This window comes from Saccopteryx bilineata, chromosome 4 (genome assembly GCF_036850765.1).
Source record: "Saccopteryx bilineata isolate mSacBil1 chromosome 4, mSacBil1_pri_phased_curated, whole genome shotgun sequence".
Taxonomy (NCBI): Eukaryota; Metazoa; Chordata; class Mammalia; order Chiroptera; family Emballonuridae; genus Saccopteryx; species Saccopteryx bilineata.
In genome coordinates this window covers 37,494,785-37,521,220 of record NC_089493.1, presented here as the reverse complement: position 1 = coordinate 37,521,220, position 26,436 = coordinate 37,494,785, and the positions used below count along the sequence as shown (strand labels likewise).

At 40.9% G+C, this 26,436-nt stretch overlaps 1 protein-coding gene across 5 annotated transcripts in view; it reads right to left on the bottom strand.

Annotated features, from left to right (window-relative positions):
- The window catches only part of PPP2R5E (protein phosphatase 2 regulatory subunit B'epsilon), a 168,026-nt gene that overhangs the window by 62,486 nt on the left and 79,104 nt on the right, over positions 1-26,436 (bottom strand). For all 5 annotated transcript variants that reach the window (XM_066277869.1, XM_066277868.1, XM_066277867.1 and 2 more), the window contains one exon: positions 17,240-17,436. In XM_066277869.1, coding sequence (XP_066133966.1) covers positions 17,240-17,436 — 197 coding nt within the window. The remainder of the gene's footprint in view (positions 1-17,239; positions 17,437-26,436) is intronic.

Here is a 26,436-nt window from a genome sequence, read left to right as displayed (position 1 = left end):
CATTTGTGACAGTTGTGAGATTTGCTTCATAACATCTGGAAATCTAGAAGAGGATTTAAAATATTTCTGAAGTTGATGACTACGTTATTGTTACACATTCATTGTTATACTTTAAATTTGTATTAGCAGAGCTTTCTAGAACATAGCACCTATACTATTAAAGCTGATTTCTGAAATGAGACAGAAGAAACATCTTAAAAAATGGGAACAGATGCTTAACAATCAGTGGAAGAAAGGGAATAACAAGGCAACAAAAAGGAAGTTTGAAATTGATATTGCCCAGTTTGAATTTTTAAGTATGCAGCAAAATGCAAACAAGACTAAAGTGACAGAAACCCGAGCATGCGCTACGTTCCTAACTCACAAGGATGTCATCATTTTTACTTATATTTCCTTTATCAAGTATTTCTTTCAAAATCTACTAGGTATAAACAGTACTCACATTTATATGCACTTTAAAAAATCTGTTTGCATTATTGGCTGCTGCTGCTGGGAGCAGTATTTAGCTAATAATTTGATCAATTGGTATAACTTGATTTAACATATAATGATTGTTTTGAAATAATCTGATCTCTTCAGCATTCAGCATTTAGAAGGATCAGAGCATTGACAACTGAATGGAAGAAAGGACTCTATTCATGAGAGATCAAGAGCAGTCAACAGATTTTGAACACAGATCAAAAATCAAATCTAAATACACGATATAGTTTTGAGAAATACATCAACATTTAGTTATAAAGAAGCAAGAGGAAAAAAGTGTATGAAGATAAGGACTCTTGTTCCATTCTCTTTGACTTATGGCAAGCCCATCAGGTGACAGAGATGCCACAAAGGCAGGAAAGAAATGGGGTAGGGGGAGCAAGGGAAAGAGGAAAACATTTTAATTGAGCCCCTTCCATGCACGTTTATATCAAGTTCAAAACATGCAAAACCAATTGATAGTACTGATAACAACTGATAGCAAGGACAGTATCAGGAGAGAGGAATCGACCCAGAAAATCTGTGCTCTTACAATGCCACATCCAGTCACATTTAAAACGGAACTGTGTGTGAAAGGGTGGCACTGAGAAGGTTTGCCTGTGCTGAGACCAGGTGGGCTATTATTCCTCACCACCCTCTTACCATCGCCCTTTCACCTTCTAAAACTGTCCTTTAATTGGTGCCTTTAGGTCTTTTCCCCTCCAGAGAAGAATCGTCCATCTCCAGACTACAGGCAAGGGATCTGGGAGCTGAAGGGAAGAGAGGGTGTTCTTTACCCGACTGCTTTCAATGTACCCACTACTTTCAGAAAGGTGTCCACTGCTCTCAGCTGCGCCTAATGTCCTTGAGTCCAGACTCCCTCCAGTTTAGCCTCTCCAGAGAGTAAACTTTCAGTTTTTTGTTGGGATTGGGGAGGAGCAGTCACCTGGCAGCTGGTTGGGGGGAGCAGGGTATGATCAGGAGTTCCAGCTACTTCTTATACAAACCTTCAGCAAGTCTCCTATTTTTGCCCCCAAGAACCCTTATTTGTAAAGGCATATGTCTGACCTTCTTGCAGTTAATGGGGTGTGAGTTGGCCACTTCCGGACTTTCCTTGCTGATGCTTAGGGTTCAGCTTTCTCTGATAGGCCAAGATAGAGACCACCAGCTTACTGGCTTTCTAGTTTCCAAAATGGAAACTAGACACTGAGATCTCTGCATTTTGCTTTGGTCTTGTGAGTTTTATTTCTTTTCAGTAATTTTTGTGTGATTTTCAGAGGTAAAGGTAGTAAACCTATACATATTTACTCAAAAGTTAGTAGTTATTTCCTATTACATTATTTCTTCTATACAGTAAGTTCTCTTAATTCAAATAATTTCATTATCTTATGTAAATATATCAATCCTGTTTTAGTGAGAAAGACTCCAGTAGAACCAGAAGAAAAGCAAATAGCAGGTGCTCTAACCTTAGCCTAGGCAAGATTAGAGACCCCACATTGGTGTTCTTTCTCAGAATTAGCAGCAACTACATTAGGTCTTAGTGTGAAACAAAACAGAAAATAAAGCACATTCTCAGAGGCAGATTAAGGTCAGGTGAGGGCTCAGGCGCAGAAGAAAATATTGGGCCCCTTACATTAGAAAAAAGTGTCAAGTTGGGGTTTCATGGGCCCTTCTTCACAAGTCAGGGCCCAGGGCGTGCTCTCAGTGCACCCGCTGTTAAATCTGCCTCTGCACATTCTGGATCTTGGGATACTGTATACAGAAGTCAAACGAATGTCTCAAAGTCATCACTTTACCCAATGAACACGTAAACAAATCTCAAAATAACAAATCAGCCCTAGAACTCAAGGAAGAGCGAGGCTGAATCCTTAGCATGACGCTCTCCTCTCAATTCTGTCACCTTTTCTACTATGACTTCTGTTTCCAGGCCACATAAATGTCTTAGTTCGATTATTTCTAGTTACATACAGAGCAGTTCTGACATCTCACTAGATCTCAGATTCACTCTAGTCAAAACCAATCTCATCCTCTTTGACCTCCATGTCCCCCTAAAAGAGAATTCTATTCTCACCTTCCCAAGTCTGTCTAACCTTCTGGGGTTTTCTTTGACTCTTCCTATCCTACATCTGTTTTATGTTATGCACTTCATCACCAAGACTTATTATTTACTCCTTCACAATGTCTCTTTGGTGCAAATGGTGGTGTTAATTTTAATATTGGAAATTTGGAAACAGTTTAAATGTCCCAAAATGGGCAAACAGTTAAATAAATAATGGTATAGTCACATAGTGGCATATTAGGCAGCCACAAGAATGATGTTCTAAAAAGATATTTGCCCTGGCCGGTTGGCTCAGCGGTAGAGCGTCGGCCTAGCGTGCGGAGGACCCGGGTTCGATTCCCGGCCAGGGCACACAGGAGAAGCGCCCATTTGCTTCTCCACCCTTCCGCCGCGCTTTCCTCTCTGTCTCTCTCTTCCCCTCCCGCAGCTAAGGCTCCATTGGAGCAAAGATGGCCCGGGCGCTGGGGATGTCTCTGTGGCCTCTGCCTCAGGCGCTAGAGTGGCTCTGGTCGCAACATGGCAACGCCCCAGAGGGGCAGAGCATCGCCCCCTGGTGGGCAGAACGTCGCCCCATGGTGGGCGTGCCGGGTGGATCCCGGTTGGGCGCATGCGGGAGTCTGTCTGACTGTCTCTCCCCGTTTCCAGCTTCAGAAAAATGAAAAAAATAATAATAATAATAAAAAAATAAAATAAAATTAAAAAAAAATAAAAAGATATTTAACAACATGCCTGAACCGTGGTGGGGCAATGGATAGAGTGTCGACCCAGGATGAGTTCCCAGGTTCAAAACCCTGAGGTCACTGACTTGAACATGATATCATCAACATGATCTCAAAGTTGCCGGTCTTTTCAAGGGATCACTAGCTTGGCCAGAATCCCCACCCACCCACCCCCATCCCCGATAAAGATAAGAAGCAGTCAATGAACAACTAAAGTAATGCAACTATAAGTTGATGCTTCTCATCTCGTTCCCTTCCTATCTGTGGTGTGTGTGTCTCTCGCTCTAAAATTAGAAATAAAAAAGTGATATTTAACAACATGAAATCATGCTTATATCATAATACTAAGAAAATAATTTTGAAAGAATCCAAAATTATACTGTATGTATATATATATAAATTATACTACATATATATATGTGTACCTGGTCCTTAACCGCCCACTAGTGGGCGTTCCAGTTTTCACAGTGGGTGGTAGCGGAGCAACCAAAGTATAAATAAAAAGATAGATTTAACTACAGTAAGTTGTTTCATAAAGATTTATTCTGCCAAACAGCGAAAATCTGACATAAAGTACTTGATAAGTAATTATTATTATATGCTTTAACTTGCTATACATCTGCTTTATAAATTTTATAAAGTTACTTCCCTACTTTATAAATCACCATTACTGTGGAACTGGTGGGCGGTTAGAAAATTTTACTACTAACAGAGATACAAAAGTGAGCGGTAGGTATAAAAAGGTTGACTACCCCTGGTATATACTACATATGCTACATATAGTATATATACTAGCTACAGTATATAGTATAGATATAAATTACTATATATAGTAAGATTAGAAAATACTTTTAACCCAAAACAAAATAGGAAAGGGTTGCAAGGGAATTTTCTTGGGTGATACAATGTTCTAGATCTAGGGTTTGGTTTAATGAGTATATAGAATTGTTAAATTCATAGAACATTCACTGCCTAAGGCTTGTTCTTAAAATTATATTGCATGTTAAGTATATCTAATTTATTTTAATTTAAGGGGGAAATCTCATAAAAAACAAAACAGGAGAAAACTGGTCAATATGTGAACAATGATTGAACTTAAATAATAAATCTACAAATAGTAATCGACTTACAACCTATGCAACTTACGACCATTTGACTTTACAACCACAATTGCTAGCCACGACTGCTCCGCATCTGGCAGCGCAAGGAGTTCCGGCAGCACTACCATCTCTGCGTGCACCATTTCAACTGTTATCCCAGACTCGGTACAGCAATTTGTGTTTTGTGTCTTGGATATTTTTCATCAAACCCTTCCCAAGATGTTACCAAGAGGAAATTGTCTTTGCAAATATTAAACCAGTTGTACTGGTAATGCAGTGTTTTACTTAAACATGACAAATGTAAAAATAAGAAACAAAATGGTGTAGAGATGATACAAATGGCATAAAATGAACAAATAAAATTATGATATATAATAATAATGAAAGAAAATTATGATCAAATATGACTTAAAAATTTTTATAACATCATTTCACAGTACTGTACATATAGCCTACTCAACTTATGACCAAATCGTGTTACGACCGGTCTGTTGGAACCAATCAAGCACTAGCTGTATAGGTATTGGCCCTGGCTGGTTAGCTCAGCTGGTTAGAGCACTGTACCAATACACAAAGGTTATGGGTTTGATCCCCAGTCGGCACAAATTGATGTTTCTGTCTCCCTTCTTCTCTCTCTAAAATCAATAAATAACAAATTAAAAATAAATAAATAAAACTACAGGTATTTTTCCCTTTGTTTTCCTTTTTTATTCTTTTCTTTAATAAACACTTAAATATTCTCCATTTCCTCTTCCTTTGCCACCACCTGACAAGATCAGGACAACAGCCCTCTGCAGTCAGCCACCCTGGGTTAAATGTGCCAACCTATATCCCCTTTAAGGAGCTGGCAGGAGGGTACAAATTTTCTTTGTGGGGCTAAAGAAAGAAAAAGAAGAATATCATTTGAATTTCACCTCTTGTTCAAAAACCTTAGCAACTTCCTGCTTGCTGTCTACAAGACTGTCTAACTTCTCCTTAGCTTGCTAAGACCTCTGGAATCTGGACCCATCCCTGCCTCCCTACCTATTACCCACAAATTCCAACCACGAACCCTCCACTCCATTAGGCTCCTATTTCCAGATTAAACTTGGCTGAAAATAGTAGGCAATTTTTTACCTGCTGAAACGGTGACAGTAATGTTAAATTAATTCTCCCCAGAGTCTGTTATCCTCACACAAAACCATCACAGGGAAGTATTTCTCACACAGAAACAACTATATTGTACTGTCTCCAAAATTGGAAATGTAGCAGTGAATCCAAAAGTGAAGACTGTTGATATTAAATCTTGAAATCCAAGAATAGAGGTGTAAACACTGCCATCGTCATGGTGCTTACTGGGTACAAATCCAGAGCAGGCCCTCGCCCTGCTGGCGTCCTCAGTCAAGCACAGCCCCACGCACAGGCTAGCCTGTAGCACTAGGTTTTTACTTCCTTTCACTGTGCAGGGACTGCAGGTCCTAAAATCCAGAAAGGTACAAAAACTGGTCAAGTAAGAGATTTCTGTAAGAACCAAGGGGTACAAGTTGATAAAACAGTGACAGTACAGGGCTTTTTTGAGAACAGATATATTCTAATATCTGCTTTAACTACTTCATGGCTCAAGGTCAGCTAATACTGAAAGAAAACTCTTGAATTCTGAATTAAAACACTTGAGGCTCCTGGTACACATTTGTGGCTATTCAATACATGTTCTTACTTGTAATCACTAAAAATAAACAGGAAATACTGCAAAAATTGTCCCTGTCCCTTGTTCTGTGTGTGTCTGTCTGTTTCTGTGACCCCCCATTAGTAAAACAAAGTCTTGAGCTAGAGGATGGGTGATGAAAACAAACAAGCCCGAAGGGAACTACATCTCACCACGGAGCATCAGTGCTCCTCACTGGCTAGTGCTGCTTGGCTAGTGCTGCTCACTCATCACTCACGGTTGAGTAATACAGGCCCCTCTAGGAGAGGGCAGGACAGACAGCCCTCCTTCCTGGGCCTCACTGAGACATGCCAGTCTCGCCTCATCTTAAGGGGCAAAGCAGGAGTGTGGATTAAGTTCTGCAGAAAGAAACCAACCCTGTTTGCTTCCATTTTAAATGTGCATTCAAAGATCACTGCCTTCCTATTAGTATTTTATGCCTCGACTAACTACTCCTACCTACTTCTCAGAATAGGGCATAACAGACTCCTCATGTAGTACCTAAGGCCAGTACAAATATAAAACTTAATTTTCCAGGCCTTCTCTATTGTCTAAACTTAACAAATTTTCTAACTTTCCTAAGAGAAAAAGCCAACAGTGCCACAAAAGGAAGAGGCCTACAGTATTCCAGAGTGTTCTACCTTTTCTCACACTTAACTTCCTCAGGAAGGGAAACTTCACAGCACTTCAGAGCAGCCCATTTAGTGCCTAACCCTATCAGTCTAGCCCCTCCTCCGTTTGTCCCCTACAGTTCTGAAAGGTCAGGAAACATCATATTCTCCAATATAGCTTGCTTATTTGTTTTATTTTAAAACAAACTCATTCTCCAACTTACCAAGAAGTTAGAACCAGTCCTGTCTGTACTCAGAAGCACCCTCTCCTCTCCGTGCCTCCCTGCTCCTGGCAGCGTTGGCCTCACCCAGACCGCACGCTGCCTCAGGCTCCGGTCTCTCCAGTCTGCTTCTCCGCTGCTCAGCCCACCCCCGCCTCTCTATCCATCATTGTAAAGGCATTCTTACTCTAAAAGTCCTTTATTTTATCCTCACTTTCCAGAGGCACCTTCCTCCACAGAAGTCACTGTATAGCACATGTCTTGTTTTCATCTACAGATCAAATTTGGCTTTTCACATTGGTCAGTAGCCAACTACCTCCAGAAAATGACCTGTCCATTGTTTTCTTGCCAAATTCTTGCCTCAAGCATTACTGTCTCTGAGAATTACACATTGAGGACACGTGTTCTTCTCTTTTTTACACTGGTGTAACCAGCTTTTTCTTCTGAGAGAATAAACCAATAAATAAATCCCTCTCTCTCATTTCCGTCTTTCTTCAGTACAGAGATGGCTGAACCATATGAACTAGCACCAAGTGCTAGAATTATCCAAGACCCACTTGCAAATACCTTAGGCAATATTTCCCAGTTGTTTTTACCCATTTTCTTGATAGATTTTTTTCACCCAGATATTGCTTATAACTATAACCGTATTTTCAGTTTCAAGGTTAAACTAAAAAGTAGGAGCAAAAGGAAACCAGAACTTGAATGCAGTACTGAAACTTATTCTGCAAAATTCTGTTGCCAGGATGGAACAGAGACGGGACATAGAAGTATTCTCTTTTCAGTGAAATAACAGTATTGGGTACATCTGTGCTAGACAAGTCATAGCTGCCAAACAACTTTAAGTATCTTGAAAACTCTGAACAATCTGTAAAGCCGTAAGCCAGAAGGACGACAGCTTATAAATGAAGCAAATAGCGATCATGAGTCGTCAGTTGCTTCCTAAGTAAAAACAGCTCCTTATCATATTTAAATAAAAACTAAACATATTAAAATCCCTGTCAGATTCCTTGAGAGAATGTTTGCAAGGGAGAAATGGTAAATTACTAATATAGTGTGGACATGAATATGCAAGTACAGTAGGAAAATTTTTATTTAGGTTCACTAAGGGCAGCATATATACACATGTAACATAATTACACAGACACATGCACATTTATAGGGTCCTCCAGAAAAAATAATAGATGTGAAAATAAAATTACCCAGACAGAACTGAAGATTAAAACAAACAGTCAGAAAAAAATATGGAAGGTCACCTTGAAGAGACAAAAAGCTTTCAGGCTAGTAAAATTGACTAATCTACCTAAAGAAAAAGGTAAGCCCTGGCCGGCTGGCACAGTGCTAGAGTGTTGGCCAGGCATGTAGATGTCCCAGATTCAATTCCTAGTCAGGGCACAAGGAGAAGTACCCATTTGCTTCTCTGCCCCTCCCCCCCCTCACTTCTCACTTCTCTCTCTCTCTCTCTCTCTCTCTCTCTCTCTCTCTCTCTCTTCCCCTCCTGTAGCCGTGGCTTGATCGGAGCAAGTTGGCCCTCAGCACAGAGGATGGCTCCACGGCCTCTGCCTCAGGCGCTAAGAAGAGTTCGGTTGCTGAGCAACAAAGCAATGCCCCAGATGGACAAGGTATTGCCCCCTAGTAGGCTTGCCAGGTGGATCCTGGTCAGGGCGCATGCAGGAGTCTCTCTCTGCCACCCATCCTCTCACTGAATTAAAAAAAAAAAAAAAAAAGGTAAGACTATCAGAAGCAGTAGAGGTGGTATCATGAATAATAATAATAATAATAATAATAATGACATCACAACAACCTTACAAAGTGACAGTGGGGTAACAAGCTTACAAGGGTTAAGACCATCTAAGATCACAGTTAAGTAAGTAGCAGCACTGGGCCCAGGTCTGTCTGTCTATACTACTGACCGAGGAAGGACAACAAAAAGAAAAAATGGACTGTACACACGTACTTCTAAGACTGGGGTCCATCATGGAGGGGGAGGCATGTTCAAATCTTCTGACTCCCTTGCTGCAAATTCAGGCTAACCAAGCAACTTAAGGCTGCCTTTGGCTGCTGGGGGAACATTAAATCTGAAGAGTCAGACAAAGCAACCCCAGCACCTGTGGTAAAATCAAGCTTAAACCATTTTGAAGTCCGATATGTTTGAGATTTAATCAAAAGCTTTGTTGTTCTACCACAAAAATACACAAAACACACAAAATTTTGCAGTGAACATTAGAGGGTCCACTGACCAATGAAACCAATCTGTGGATACCCTAAGATGCTAAATTAATATTGTTAAATGAGCACTAACTAAAGAAGCACAATGTGGTAGCTGAAAATGGTAATTAAGGAAAGGATGTCATGCCTGCCAGTTTCTCTACCCTCTGGTAAATCACAATGGTAACAATCTGCTCCTAACCTGGAGCAGTGAATTCTTCCTGATCTCACTCTTAAAATGTCCTTTGGTAATCTTCATTATCATAACCTTCAATTCTTTTCTAAGTACCAAGAAATTCTTTACTTTCTAATTTAATTCTCAGATCCTAGCTTTTGTAAACTTCCCCTACCCTCAAAGCTTACAGAAACTTCAGTTCCTAAATGCCTTTACCAAATAGATACTACTCCACGTTCTTCCATTAATTTATATTTCCAGTGGTGTAAGCAGCCTACCTCCACAACACCACAGCCCTCCACTCTGACAGATCTTATCTCCTTCAGGTCTGAAGAGGCACCTCCCAGGCAAATTCTGGCCAGGATGTATATTTATATTCCTTATCAGATGCAGGAAGATGAAAAATGGAAATTTCATCTTTCCCCCTGGTAGTTATTGTTCCCAATGCTCCTTTCAGATAGTTGTTATTTTACAAAAATAAACTCTCTGTCCTTCAGCCAATACAGTATGCAGTGAAGAAAGTACTTCTGTGTAGGCAGACTAAGACCTTTAATTGCAACTTCATAATTTTCTATACAACCATATTATTCTACTAAGAGGCTAAACAGAGCTGTGATTTCCAGTTAAATTAAAGAATGTATAAAAGATTAAGCACTTAGCCTGACCAGGCAGTGGCACAGTGGATAGAGCGTCGGACTGGAATGCCAAGGACCCAGGTTTGAGACCCTGAGGTCACCAGCTTGAGCGCAGGCTCATCTGGTTTGAGCAAAGCTCACCAGCTTGGACCCAAGGTCACTGGCTCGAGCAAGGGGTTACTCGGTCTGCTGAAGGCCAGCAGTCAAGGCACATGAGAAAGCAATCAATGAACAACTAAGGCAGGGGTCCCCCAAACTACAGCCGCGGGCCACATGCGGCCCCGAGGCCATTTATCCAGTCCCCGCCGCACTTCCGGAAGGGGCACCTCTTTCATTGGTGGTCAGTGAGAGGAGCACAGGATGCGGATGCACAGGATCCTGGAGTACTGTATGTGGTGGTACCACAAAGCACAGCGTCGCTCACGTACAAGTACTACTTTCGTTTTGTTTTTTTACTTTAAAATAAGATATGTGCAGTGTGCATAGGGATTTGTTCATAGTTTTTTTAATAGTCCGGCCCTCCAGCGGTCTGAGGGACAGTGAACTGGCCCCCTGTGTAAAAAGTTTGGGGATCCCTGAACTAAGGTGTCGCAACGCCCAACGAAAAACTGATTGATGCTTCTCATCTCTCCGTTCCTGTCTGTCTGTCCCTGTCTATCCCTCTCTCTGACTCTCTGTCTCTGTAAAAAGAAAAAAAAGATTAAGCTCTTAGATAACCAAATGACAAGGTATAATTAGAAAGTGGGAACAACAAAATTAATGGTGGTTAAGAAGCAACAAAAAGGACTCAAGGAAAGACTTCAATAGAAAAGACAAAAATGTACTCAAATATTTTATCTTAAAAGTATTTAACTTTGGCCTGGCCTGTGGTGGCGCAGTGGATAAAGCATCAACCTGGAAACGCTGAGGTTGCTGGTTCAAAGGCCTGGGCTTCCCTGGTCAAGGCACATATGAGAGTTGATGCTTCCTGCTTTTCCCCCTTCTCTCTCTCTCTCTCTCTAAAAAAATTAATAAATAAAAATCTAAAAAAAAAAAAAGTATTTAACTTTGGAAAATCACCTATGGTTTGAGGTATATAGAGATTTAACCACAGATTAAGAGTGGGGCTGCTTGGGGCCCTGGCTGGTTGGCTCAGTGGTAGAGCATCAGCCCAGCCTGTAGAAGTCCCAGGTTCAATTCCCGGCCAGGGCACACAGGAGAAGCGCCCATCTGCTTCTTCACCCCTCCCCCTCTCCTTCCTCTCTGTCTCTTTCTTCCCTTCTCGCAGCCAAGGCTCCACTGGAGCAAAGTTGGCCCGGGCGCCCGGGCGCTGAGGATGGCTCCATGGCCTCTGCCTCAGATGCTAGAATGGTTCTGGTTGCAAAGAAGCAACACCCCAGATGGGCAGAACATTGCCCCCTATTGGGCATGCCAGGTGGATCCCATTCGGGTGCATGCAGGAGTCTGTCTCTCTGTCTCCCACCTCTCACTTCAGAAAAATACAAAAAAAAAAAGAGTGGGGCTGCCTGACCTGTCATGATGCAGTGGGTAAAGGGTCGGCCTGGAATGCCGAGTTTGCTGGTTAAAATCCCTGGGCTTGCCTGGTCAAGGCACATACAGGAAGCAACTAATACGAGTTGATGCTTCCCACTTCTCCCCCCACTTTCTCTTTCTCCTTCTTCTCTCAAAATCAATAAATAAAAGCTAAAACAAACAAACAAACAACAACAACAAAAAAAAAAAACAAGAGTGGGGCTGACTTTGAAACCAAGAAAAATCAAGTTACAAAAACTTAGTAACAGCAACGACCAGTGCAACAAGGTATACTTTCTGCAGGAGAGAAGAGATAGGGTTCTACTCTAATCAAGACTGTACACCAAGATTCTACCACTGTAGGTGCAATCATCTCAACACCTTCAGATTTCATGCACCCCTCAACCCTCTGGCTCCCACCAGTACCACTGCACTCATGTATAACAATCCCTGGTGCACCAGGAGTTCCGTCACTGTTTCCTATCTCCCCTGCCCAGCTTCCATGCTGATGACTAGTCATCTCTATCTCCAGCTTTCTACATCCAGGTCTCCCAAAACCTCAGTTACATCAAAAAATCAACTCCTCAGCCTCCACCCAAAACCTGCTCTCCTCCCTCCTGCTGTACCCTTCTCAAATAGCAGCACCACAAACTACCAAAACTGTCCTACATACCTTCCCCTCTCTCACTCCAAACATCCATGCAAATGCTAAGGGGCTTCCATTTTGCCTCCTAAGTGAATCTCTAATGCCATCCTTTTCCTCTCCTTCTCTACATGCACACCTGTGCTTGGTTTAGGCCCTCCACAACTACCCAAATACAGCAGTCCCCTAAGAGATGCCTCTCTGCTTCCATTTCAGCCTCTCCAATCTATCTGGCATGCTATCATTGCAAAATAAATCTGTGTCACACAACTGCAGCCTTAAACTTCTCAAGGGTTATCCATTGTCCATGAAGTTCTTTCAGGATCTGGTTAGCATTTACATCTTAAATTGACACCATTCACCTCCTCCCATTCACACACACACACACACACACACTCACTTACTCTGTCTCTCTGTCTCTCTCTCCTGGAACAACAGCACTATTTGTGTTTCTCTGACTATAAATCGTAAGGTTGGGGAATTCTTTTGTATCATGTAATTCTCTTTTTCAGTTCAACACTATTTCAGCCTCCTGAAAAATATACATTCACCTTTAATACACCACTGAGGCTTCACTCACTTTAAAGCCTTCTTTTACCACTCCTACCTACCCACGCTAACCACCTGTCTTGCTATTCCATCCTTGCCTTGTATTAATGCATTTATGACATGATATAATTATTTGTTCACATAAGTATCCTCTCTACCTGACTGTGAGTTTGTTAACAGAGCAGGGCCCTGCCTTTTCTTTTAACATCAAAATGTAAAAGTGTGGTTCTAAGTCATTCAGTAAACATTACCTAGAGTTAACCGAAATAATGGCTGCACTAACTCAATTTCAGCTCACAATTGAACTATCACCAAGAGACATTTTGAAAAGAAAGACGTGCCAATATAAAGAATACAAAAGACAGAGAGTTTGAGTCTGGTTTAAAAAAAAAATTTAACAAAAGATTACTGAGAGAGTCAGAAATTCTAAGAAATCTTTCAAATGGATGCATGGCAACAGAGCCAACAGGAAACATGAGCACAACGTGGTAAGATGACTGCTCAAGGACAGAAGTCTGACCTTGAGAAGATACAAAGCTGAATGTGCCAAAGCCAAAGGAACTACAAGTCCCAATTCTCATTTTCCATCAGCTAGGACACCAAGAGAAATACATAAAACAAACCACTCACCTAAAGCAACTACTTTGGCCAATGGTTTGTAAACTTTAAGAATGGCAGACCCCATTCTAAAGTTCATAGGCTCTGTTAACCAAGAGCTGGTCGTTTCCAAAACTTGAAGGATGCGAGACAGAATCATCAGTCCCTCCATTTACAATAGGAGAAATTCGGGCTTAAAGCAGAAATTACTTACCCAAGATATCACCACTAGTCAAGTGAATGATGAGAAATGAGTGACTTCCACATTCTCTTTCTGGGGCTCTTTCCACTACCCCACACTACTTACTCTTCAGGTAAGTACTATATTGTTTTGTCTGAACAAAGTTGTTTTTCTTTCTTAATTCTAGCAGCCTGTAGGTGATATCCAGACTTCATGTAAAGGCTATAAATGGCTGCCACCACTAACAGATTACTTTTATCTGCCACTCTTCTCTTCCCCTAACAGAAATAGCAATTCTCAAAGTACAGATCCCACTAGATTGGATCCAAAGCTTTTGGAAATAATGCTGACACTATAACATGCTGTCACAGTCATTACCCATTCTGGTGTCTAAAACCTAGCTATCGCTTCATTGATATTTCATTAAGAGCACTAGACATGTCCTCCACTAAGCCTAATGAAGCAGTTTCAATTACAGTAATTAGAAAGAGGAACAGGTGGGGAGAGTGACTGTTCAACAGGCAGGACCATTTGGAATTACAGAATTTGAGAACTACTAAAGCAATGCCATACAACAGGTCTAGCTGATAGAGCATCATCAGTCCACAGCCAGGGACTCTGGGTTCTACCAGTCAGTATCAAATCAAGTGTCTAATAACAAAATCATCAAAACATCATAATTCTATTGACTGAATGTCTGCTGTGTCTTAGGGACTGTTCTAAGTGCTTTACCCTCATCATCGCAAATCCTCACAAAACACCCAAAAGGGAGGTAAGAAACATAAGGAAGGCGAGCAAGAGCAACTCCAGAATTTCTATATAAAAGGGTGGTAAGATGAAAGGGAGTAAAGGATACCAAGTGGGGACTTGGTTCCAATCCTCTTTACAGAGTGGTAAGTACCCTGCTTACTAGGTTGTATATATATTTGAGATGGTTGAGCATCTTGATGTACAAACAAAATCACAACAATTCTACTGAGTTGGACTATTTATGTAGCAGGGTAAGCAGGACCACCGCCCCCTTCCCCTCAATTCCATGTACCACTTGGCACCACATGAAAACCAAGGGTCCAAAGCTGGAGGACTCTATCCAAGGTGAGGAAGCAAGTGTGGCCCAGGGCTGGCACTTGAACCACGTCTGTGTGCTTCCAAAGTTCTTTCTACTCTCCAACACTACCTCCTTCTCTGTGAATACACCCATTGCCTAAGAACCACACAAAGTTAGTAGTTAGCAATTTCACAAATCATGAGATAGGAAAAATAAATTATACCTGTGAGAACCATAAAGTTAATGTAGAAAGTTAATTTTCTAATGCCCTGGAATGCCATGCATGCTACAGATTCAATACCTCCTAAGGTAGGGATCAAGAATATTTTAAACACACATCTAATAAAAATATATTTTAAAAAAATTTTGGCAATAGTGAAAGAGGGGTAGAAGGAAAGAAGAGAATATGGTCTCCTTTAAGAGAGCAAAGCTGGTTTAGGACCAAGCTATTTCATAAGAATGAAAGAATTTTTGGATTATGCCAAATACTGGGTTTAAAAACTGAGTAGAATCCAATGACATTCAGTATCTTAATTGTGATTCAAATACCTGAAATGCTCACATTTTAAGAGGGTTCATTTACTCATTCAATCAACTTCAGGTAGGCCTGAGTTAGGAGGCGTTAGGAGGCCACAGTGATGGGCAAGACACACTTCTTGCCCAGAAGTGCTTAGTGTCTAATTAGAAAAATCAGAGAAATAAGTGAAAAGATTTTTTTAAGCAAGGGAGAGAGAGAGGGAGAGAGAGAGACAGGAAGGGAGAAAGATCAGAAGCTTCAACTCATAGTTGCAGCACTTTAGTTGTTCATTGATTGCTTTCTCATATGTGCACTGACCAGGGGGCTCCAGCTGAGCCAGTGCCCCCTTCCTCAAGCCAGCGACCATGGAATCATGTTGATGATCGAACCTGGGACCTCAGTGTCCCAGGTCAACACTGTATCCACTGCGCCACCACTGGTCAGGAAGTAAAAAAATTAAAAAAAAAAAGAAAAAGAAAAAAGAAAACAACAAATAAACTAATTTACTGGAGAAACAACCGAGACCAAAAGGGTAGGTTGCCAAGAAGAAACCTCGGGCCTTTTTCAGGAGACAGTGGTAGCACTTTCAGCCAGGTCCTGAAAGGAAAGGAAGAATCAGAGTTGGTGGTGGGGGGGGGGGGGGGGGGGGCACGGCGGTGAGCGGAGGCAGGGAATACATGAAGGCCCAGAAACAGGAAAAAAGAAAGACTCTTTTTTTAAAATTCAGCAAATATACAGATGTTCTCACACAAGGGCAAACTGAGATGCATAAAAGGACATTCATAGGATACTGGTTAAATAAATTATAGCACATCCACACAATGATATTATGGAGCTGTAAGACTGAATGAGGCAGCTTTATAGGTACTGATATACATTATATAGTAAGCATAAGCGTAAAAAGCAGGTTACAGAGAGTGTGTATACAATTTTATGTTTACAAAAAACAATATTTATACATATATGCTTGTATGTACTGACATTTTCATAAACAACCCCATAGAAAGGTATAAAAGGAAGTTATAAACGGTGGATAAGTGTTGGCTGAGGTCACAGGTAGGTTAAAACCAAAGGACTATCCTCTGCAGAAGGCAGGAGGACTAGAGAACACCCTAAGTATCAGGTTAAGAGATGACATGCAAACTCTAGAGCAGGGTTTCTCAACAGCAGCACTGATGACACTGGGGGCCAGGTGATTCTTTGTCGTGGGGGCTGTCCTGCGCATCATAAGATATGCAGCAACATCTCTGGCCTCCCTCCATTGGTAGTACATATGGTAGTACATACACCCATCCAGCCCTGGTTGTCACTACCAACAATGTCTCTACACATTGCTAGAGCAGAGCCCTGGGAAGCAAAATCGCCCCTGGTTGAGAACCACTGCTCAAGAGCCACATGTTAATAATCTACAAAACATTCTAGTACTATACTCCTGCCAATTAACAGTGAATGCAATCAATATACATGCAAATATGGATCTGAGGAATATACTGAATGTTGATTTGAAATGGCTTTCACACATCATTAGTTTCTCATGTTATGAAAATATGCACTACGCTTTTTTACCAATTAGTAGACCAGCCCTTTCTCCACCCCTATTCCACCCACATAGCATGCACTGTATAAATCCCAGATCTTCTAGGATGCCAAGGAAGGCAACCCTCCCACAGAAACTGAAGAGAAAACCATATTTTGACTCAGCTTTTGAAAAACTAACATAATTATTGATACAATAAGAACATAATTATTTGCCTTATGCTAATGTTTCTTCTCTTAACTACTAATGACCACACAAAGTGCAAGACACTGTCCAAAAATAATGAACAAGATCAACTCTGATTTCAAGATTATAAAGAGAATGATTAGCTTATGAAGCCAAGAGAGGCTTAACTTGTCTATAAATCACATTTTATTAAGCATAAAGCCATTTCTAATATACCACAATGAATAAGGAAGGGGGGGAAATCAAGACATCCAACAGGCTTGAATATTTTTCAAACAGAGATCTAAAGCTTTTGTTGATTCTCCTGTGTCTGTTCTTTCCCAGTGCTAGAAATCCAATAAGACCCTGGCAATCTTGGCTTCATAGTCTGAAGTCATTGATTCCTCCAATACTGTTGTAGGTGAAAAGTTCTGGATTTCATTCTCATAAAATAATGCTCTTCAAATTCTAGTACTGTGCCACTACTTGTGCTCAGCTCTCAGAAGGTTGGCTCTCTTTTGTGGAGGTGACCTCCAGTGACCTGACTGCAACAAATACACCTGTGAGTCGCTATGGAAGGTGCTTAAAAGTGTCCGCGGCGGAAAAAAAAGAAACTCACCATTCTAACTACTTCAGGGTAAGTCTGCTCTGTCAAACAGCCTCTGCTTATTGTAATGTAGTCCACCAGTTCATTAAGAGTGGAGCGCTTGTATTCTTTCATTTTAAGATCAGATAGCGTGTCCATGAAGTCAAAAATGACACAGCACTGCTGAAGTTTCTTTAGGAACAGTTCAGGCTGCTCTGAGGATGGAACGTCTAAGAAAAAAAAAGGAAATGGTGTAAGTCTGTCATCAATTTCTAGGTAACAGGAATTCTCTGTGAAAGTTATTTCAAAAGCAAGCTCAAAAAAATAAGAATGCACATGACAACAGTGTTTTGTTTTGGTTTTATAACAGTTATACACCGGCAGGAGGGGAAACCATATACACTACTTCCAAGAACTTGTCGTTGAAAAACTACAAGATACCAACACAACTGACAGCGTTTGTTATTCCACACCAAAGGCTGACCAAAATCCCAAGAGCCATTAGAGTTGAAGCAAAGTTTAACCAGAAACACTCCCATGTCAATATCCTTAAAGCCATAAACACTGAAAAAGGTCAAATTTCCCATTATAAGGTAAAAGCCAGAAGTTTTCACAGTTGTTTAAATTAGCTTTAGTAAAAAAATTTCAAAGGAACAATGTCAGTCAATTCATTTTAATTTTATGCTGACATCCTTGGTATTTAAAGCAACTGCTGTGTGTGTGTGTTTATATTTTTTGTTTTGTTTTGGCTTGATATCTATGAAATTTCTTTATCACAGAAACTTGAAAAGTTAACAAAATGAAGTAATGCCAGCTCTCTCAAAAGAGCATGTCAGTACTGGGACAGGAAAAACAGTCTCTACTTAAATCTAAGCTCTCCTTTATGACCCGTCTTTTTCCCTTAGGCTGGGAAAAAAACCACTAATATCTGTATTAATATGTTCTCAGAATAGAGAATACACATCTATTCTTTTCCTACAAACAGCAGACCAGACAATTGGTTTTATCTCATGTCTAAAAAGTAACTATAAATTTTAGGTTAAAATTCCCCAGCTAGAATGAAAACCTGAGGTATAGTCAAGCTTTTTATTCTTTTCCAAGTGAGAGGAGGGGAGATGAAGAGACAGACTCCCATATGTGCCCCGACTGGGATCCACCCAGGCACCCCCACCCCCGGTCTGGGGCTGATGCTCTGCCCATTTTGGTCCATGCTCACAATCGAACTATTTTTAGCACCTGAGGCAGAAGCTCCATGGAGCCATCCTCAGTGCCCAGGGCCAATGATTTAAACCAATCGATCCATGGCTGTGGGGAAAAAAAGGGAGAGTGAGCTAGATAGGAGTAGGAGGAAGGGAAAGGGGAGGGGTGGAGAACCAGATGGTCGCTTTTCCTGTGTACCCTGACTGGGAATCAAACCCAGGACATCCACACACCAGGCCAACACTCTACCACTGAGCAAACTGGCCAGGGCCTATAGTGAACTTGAAACACACCACGTAAGTTGTAGACAGCCATTCCATTCCTATCTTCTTTCCACTATTTTATTCCCCCAAAATGGAGTTTCCCTTAAAAGGCAATAAAATTATGACCAGCGCAAGCTCTGCTGCCTTCATCCAAGGTAATGAAATCATTAACACTCTTAGAGGTAAGCAAGTAGCACTATATTATTATTTCCTATTTTCCAAAAAGAAAATCAGAGATATCACTGAGGTCTCAAAATGAGTAAGTTATGGAGCTGGGCAGAGAGCCCATGCCTCCAATCACACTTCCCATATTCCCTCCATACTACTCATGAAGGACCTTGACAATATTTGGCCAGTCACTTGCAAATCCCTGTTCTCAGCCTCCTAATAAATGTTTTACAGCACCTTCAAAGCATGGGCCACCTGCTCCCTGGAGGGTAAGTACAACAGCTACAGCACCCACCTTACAGCTACTAGCTGCCCCAGCAGAAGGGAGTGAGGGCCAGGCTCCTCTTCACAGGATCATGTGACTCCTTTCCAAAACCCCCTTCCCCTCCTCACATCCTACAACCCAAGGACTAGCCCAAGTACACAGGACCTTATGAATAATTTCCCCAAAACAATGCCTACTGACATTGACTTTAGGGTGCACCTAAGTGAGAGTGGATAGAACACCTAAAAACACAGCATTTAAAGACCAGATATAAGAGACCAAGAGGTCAGTCAATATTTTTGAAGGTAGTACCACTGTTTCTTCCAGCAAAAAGAAGTTATAAATTTAGAAGTGATTCTTAACCAATGAGTTTCCCCTCCCACTACCACACCACAGGCTCCCAAAGGCCCAATGTATCTTAAAGTCAAAGACTTTGGAATTTGAGTCAAGCAGTGAAATATTTCTTATTCTATGCCCTTTGATCACTTCCAAAACATCTACAATTAGACTGTAAGAACTAACTTTAGTCAGATCAAACTTTCTCTTTATTATCCTTTAAACAAAAACTAAACAAGGCTGCTTATGAACATGACTATATTCCCTTAGCCAATGATTAACTACATGCACAACCATTACGGTTAATTACTAAAGTTGTGTAAGTTCTAAATCAGACCCCATACTTTGAAGCTAAAAGGAAGTTTTGATGCTGTATAGGGAACAAGAAAAGCTTATTAATGTAACACTGAAGTTAAAATCTTCAGGAGAAATTTTAATCCTATTTTTAATACAGGAACTTTAATAAAGCTTAAAAACCAGACCATTCACTCCATAACTCAGCACATATGAATTATAAAAGCATCTATAAATGATAACCTTTTCTCCAAAAAACAAACCATATTTAAGCAGTGACAACAATGAATTAATCTTTGTGGTCACTGCAATAATACTCAAGAGATTCATATATTTGGTTATTTTTAAAATTCAGACAGTTAACATTTAGTCCTATTTTTTTTATATTAGGCCAGCGGTTCTCAAACTTTTTGAAGTCGAGGCACATTTAAAATCCTACAAATAATTGTAGGTGCACTATATACAAATTTCTGAGAAATATGTTATAATAATTAAGTCAAATATTAAAAATATATATATAAAGTCCAAGCATACTTTTAAGGTAATTAAACAAAATATGACAAAATTAAATTTATTCTAACATTAAAAAAACTTTTATGTTAATTTTTTTGAGTTATGCTTTTCAGAATTCATAAAAAAGAGGGGTTAAAAATAAAAAAAGACAACAAAAGTGGTTTTTTTTTTAACAGAGACTGAAAGAGAGTCAGAGAGAGGGATAGATAGGAACGGAGAGAGATGAGAAGCAAGCATCAATCATTAGTGTTTCATTGTGCATTGCGACACCTTAGTTGTTCATTGATTGCTTTCTCATATGTGCCTTGACCATGGGCTACAGCAGACCAAGTAACCCCTTGCTCAAGCCAGCAACCTTGGGTCCAAGCTGGTGAGCTTTGCTCAAACCAGATGAGCCCACGCTCAAGCTGGCAACCTCAGGGTCTCAAACCTGGATCCTCCGCATCCCAGTCCTACGCTCTATACACTACGCCACCGCCTGGTCAGGCAAAAAAAGTTATCTTTTTATATACAGTGGTACCTTGAGATACAAACAGACCAACATACAAATTTTTTAAGATACGAGCTGCGACTCCGTTCATATTTTTGTTCGAGATCTGAGCAAAATTCCAAGATACGAGTCGTGATTTGGGAAGCTGCTGCTAGTTGGCATGTTGGCACCTGGGTCCAGTATCGGCAGTTTGATATACGAGTTGATTGACTTACGAGCTCAGTTACAGAACGCATTAAAACTCATATCTCAAGGTACCACTGTATATAAATACATTCTTAGTAAGATTTAGTAAATTCGGCAGGTCCCGGCGCAAATGTGTTTTTTCATTCTTGTATTTATGAGAAACATGAGCCTGATGTGTCCTAGTGATTTCTTCAATGTTTGGGCATACATTTGAAAGGCAAACTCTCATTTCCTCATCAATACATTGAAGAATTCCTCTCTTTTTACTCTTAATTGTGTTGAGTGCAAAAAACCCCCACCATACATATCATCTTAACTTTACATCAAACAAAGGATAGAAGAAACTTGCCTCCAGTCTTTCCGGGGAACATGGGGGTAGTGTAAACAATCCAGCACCACAGCTTAACAGCCTTTTACAACCTAATCAGGCAAGTGAGGAGGGGGGTTGGGCAGACTGTCAGCTTACAGCTAATTCCCCACATCTCTGTCCCCCAAAAATCTAAACTCCAAAAACCTTGTTGGGTTTTTTGGTCCCCAACAGGCACATATTTCTCTGGAATACCATAGGGCGCACCTGGAAATCTTCTAGGGCACCATCAGTGCGCCCTGGCACACACTTTGAGAACCACTACGTTAGGCAGTTGAAATTTACTCTTTATTTATCCAAAGTAATGAATGTTATAGACAAATGTGAAGCAGTCTATCCACTACCTAGTGAACAATGATAATACCTTATATTTTCTGACTTCTATTGGGTACAAATATTAGGTCCTATTCCAAGCACTTTCACATATTACTGTATTGCCCCATGTACAAGATGCACCTTTTCCTGAAAAATTTGGGGTCTAAAAACTGGGTGCATCTTATACAGTGGTTGTATATTTTTTTTACTTGCATTTTCTGTTTTTTCATGCTTGTTTTCGCATTCATTGTTGAAGACAGTGGTTCGTCATCAGACACAGATGAGGACAAGCTAATAGATGGGAGTTTTGACGGTGATAAGGAGTTGTATGAATTTCATGATGAATAAAACTTGGGTTCAATAACTTTATGTAATACATTCTTTCAAATTTTGGGCCCCAAAATTAAGGTGGGTCTTATATATGGGATCATCTTATACATGGGGAAATAAAGTATATCTTACTTAATCCCAACAGCATCCCAGTGAAGTCAGTACTACTTCCAATTCAATAGATAAGAAAATTAAGACACAGAGAGATTCAGTGATTAGCCCAGAGTCATAGAGCTAATGAGCAGTGGAGACAGGATTCAAACTCAGGCAGACTGGCTCCAGTACCTGGACTCTTCACCACCTGGCAACATTCAAACCCAGTCAAGGGCAAGAATAATACCATAAGCCATAGAACAGGGTATGTATGCGCAAACAGAAAAGGAAGAATGCAGAAGGAAGAAACAAATTAATCTCCAGTATGCCCCATTCATAAAGGATCATACTGAACGCCCCCCTCTCTCCCCTCTAGCCCATTCCCTAGACACTAACACATATACCAGTAAGTACTGGTTCATCCTTTATCACAGACTAAATTCTTCTAAAGTGATTTTCTCTCCTTCAGTTAAACAACTTAAAGAATTAAGACAACCAAAAGAAAAAGAAAAGGAGAGATTTCTTTAAAGAGCCAATGGCAACATACTTTAAAAATTCTCTCAGATGTGCTAAAGCAGGGGTCCCAAACTTGCGGCCCGCCGAACAATTTTGTGCGGCCCGCAGACTAATCCACGAAGTTCAAAATATTTTGGATAAAATTAAGTAAGCCTAGGGGCCTACTTGTATTTTTCATTTCTCTAGCATCCTAGCTAGATATTAGCTTAGTTAACAGCAGTTGTGATGCGAACTACAGTTTCTGGTCGTTTTGTGACACTGAGTAAACTGCATGTACGATTGTGCTTGTTGTACTGATTTTTTTTTGTTTTCAACTGCAGTGAGAAAAGTGTTGCGTAACAGTTGCCTTTTGTAGACCTAGTGCGGCCCGCGGAACGGCTGTGATCTTGCTCTGCGGCCCACATGTTGAGTTGAGTTTGAGACCCCTGTGCTAAAGGATGCCCTAATTAAGTTAATCAGTCCAAGCGAAGGGCTCTTCCTATAATGTTTGGCCCTTGAACTGCCCCACACAGCCATGCTGCTTCCAACCTCCTTACCCTCCTCCCTAGTTCTGGTGGCATTCGAAAAAGCAGGATGTGAAAAGGTGTGACAGGCCAGGATCAGAGAAGGGACAAATACTCTCTGAACAGTTCAGAAGACTTCAATGATAAAAGCTTAATGTCGCCTGACCTGTGGTGGCGCAGTGGATAAAGCGTCGACCTGGAAATGCTGAGGTCACCGGTTCGAAGCCCTGGGCTTGCCTGGTCAAGGCACATGTGGGAATTGATGCTTCCTGCTCCTCCCCCTTCTCTCTCTCTGTCTCTCTCTCCTCTCTCTCCCTCTCTGTCTCTCTCTCCTCTCTAAAAATGAATAAATAAAATAAAATTAAATTTTAAAAAATTATACTTTAAAAAAAAAAAAAAAAAAAAGCTTAATGTCCATGGAATCAGTTCCAGAGGCAAATACAAATATCCTTTTATTAAAAGAAACATTTATTAAAACGTGTCAGGTACTATATCATAAAGAAAAAATTTTCATAAATGACAAAAAGAAGAAATCAGACAGGCAGTACATTTTTACCACAATGAATAACACCAGACTTTAACTACTCAAAGCTACCCACCTCCCAAATCCAAACCACCTGAAAATCTAAAAACTTCTAAAGTAACTTAAAGGGGGGAAAAGTATAGACATTTAAAACTAAATGTAAATTAGAAAAAGTAAAGGTCATCTCAGGATCCCAAAGCAGACCAGGCAGTAGATCGGGGGTCCCCAAACTTTTTACACAGGGGGCCAGTTCACTGTCCCTCAGGCCATTGGAGGGCCGGACTATAAAAAAAAAACTATGGCCTGACCTGTGGTGGCACAGTGGATAAAGCGTCGACCTGGAAATGCTGAGGTCGCCGGTCCGAAACCCTGGGCTTGCCTGGTCAAGGCACATATGGGAGTTGATGCTTCCAGCTCCTCCCCCCCTTCTCTCTCTCTGTCTCTCCTCTCTGTCTCTTTCTCTCCTCTCTAAAATGAATAAATAAAAAATTAAAAAACAAAAAAAACAAGTACCATTAAAAAAAACTATGAACAAATCCCTATGCACACTGCACATACCTTATTTTAAAGTAAAAAACAAAACGGGAACAACAAATACAATATTTAAAATAAAGAACAAGTAAATTTAAATCAACAAACTGACCAGTATTTCTTTTTTTTTTTTTTTTTTTTTTTTTTCATTTTTTCTGAAGCTGGAAACAGGGAGAGACAGTCAGACAGACTCCCGCATGCGCCCGACCGGGATCCACCTGGCACGCCCACCAGGGGCGACGCTCTGCCCACCAGGGGGCGATGCTCTGCCCATCCTGGACGTCGCCATGTTGCGACCAGAGCCACTCTAGCGCCTGGGGCAGAGACCACAGAGCCATCCCCAGCGCCCGGGCCATCTTTGCTCCAATGGAGCCTTGGCTGCGGGAGAGGAAGAGAGAGACAGAGAGGGAAAGCGCGGCGGAGGGGTGGAGAAGCAAATGGGCGCTTCTCCTGTGTGCCCTGGCCGGGAATCGAACCCGGGTCCTCCGCACGCTAGGCCGACGCTCTACCGCTGAGCCAACCGGCCAGGGCTCTGACCAGTATTTCAATGGGAACTATGCTCCTCTCACTGACCACCAATGAAAGAGGTTCCCCTTCCGGAAGTGCTGCGAGGGCCGGATAAATGGCCTCAGGGGGCCGCATGTGGCCCGCTGGCCGTAGTTTGGGGACCCCTGCAGTAGATGCTCATGTTGTCTCTCTTCCAACAGAAACCTCTGGTCTCCATGGGCTATTCCTGACTCTGGGATGGGGATCCCATAGAATCATAACCATAAATAATGAGAAATCAATAAGTGGTTATGTAATACCATGAAGGTTGTTAGCACAACAATCCATCCATCCAATGTGAGAATGTTTAAAGAATAACTAATCCAATTATTGCAGTTCAATAAGATCCCATGGGGTCTGATTCCACTGCTCTGAAACAACCTTTAAAATTAAGCTGATTTTCAAAAAATGCTTTTCACCCCAGAAAAGAATGTAGTGGCCAGCAAAGTGGTAGGTAAATCCACTTGGCTGTTATATTTCTCACTGTATTGTCCATCTCTTTTCCTTTTTAACATTAGTCATTTCCTCCCACATTTTCTATTACCATCTCTCAGCATCTTCCGATCAACTTCTATCAATCAGCTAGAGAAAATAACTACTCCCACCTCTAAGGTGTTCATATTTTAAAATTTACAAGTGCCACAAGTAATGGAAAAATGGACACAGAATTCAAAAGTAGAAGGAGGATACAAGTTTACTTAGGTGATAAAGATTTTCCTTCTGTCTAAAAAATAGTCAACAGAACTATAAATATGCTTTTTAACCTCCCCTCACCCTAAATATGATTCTGAGGGCTGACTGCTTGTTGTCTGTCTGTTTATAATTGGCTGAAGAAGCTCATTCTTCCCTACTCAACAGTTTCCAGTATTCCATCCCATTAATATTTGGGGCATAGGATAATGGATCCGATATCAGCCCACCTTTCCCAGGGGCCTGACTCAGTCAGGACTTCGCAAAAGCAAAAGGTAGCAAAGGGAGAAGAAACAAAACATGAGCCTGAAGTCCCTTGCATTTGGTGCTCTGGGACTCCAGTCAACTGAAGTTGTTGAAAATCAGAATGTTAAATTCACTTCTGAATATGCCAATCAAGTAAATAAAGAAGGTCCCCATCATTGTATTTATTAGCCATAATATCAGAGGAAGAAGGCAGAATGGTTTTAAAGGGGGGAAAAAAAGATGTGGGCTGCTACCTTATTTATACATAGACTGTTAAAAATGTATGTGGAAATACAGTGACTATTCCTTAAAAATGGTTTGCACTGGTAGCTAACCAGTATTATTTGATCTCCTAATAAATAAAATTTATAACCAGTTATCTCAATTCAAAAGATCTGAAATATAATTTAAAAACTTCTAAATTAACAATGCTTTTCACTAGAAAATGCCCTAGAATATAAGCCCCCTACTTCCATTTCTCCAACTCACAAAAAACAGAAGTACCAATACAGACTGAGCATGTAAATGTGGTCTTTGATCCCCTCCACCTCAACCGTTACAACTTTCCCTAAGTTGTACAAATCCCCATCCAAGCAAGTTATCACTCTCTCACACAACACCTCCAAAACTTCAGTCAGTGAGAATTTTATTTGCATAAGGCTTAGAGCCTGTATTTATAGAAGACTAGTCCCATCATACTAGGGAGAGCTTAGCACTAAAATATTAAGTTGACTTGGCCTTGAAGGACTGAAGCATGGCAAGTTAGCACATATGGTAAAATGCCTAAGTAACTGTCCATGTTGTCTGTCCAAACCCTTGCCACCACTTTATTTCTAACACAAATACAGGTGGCAG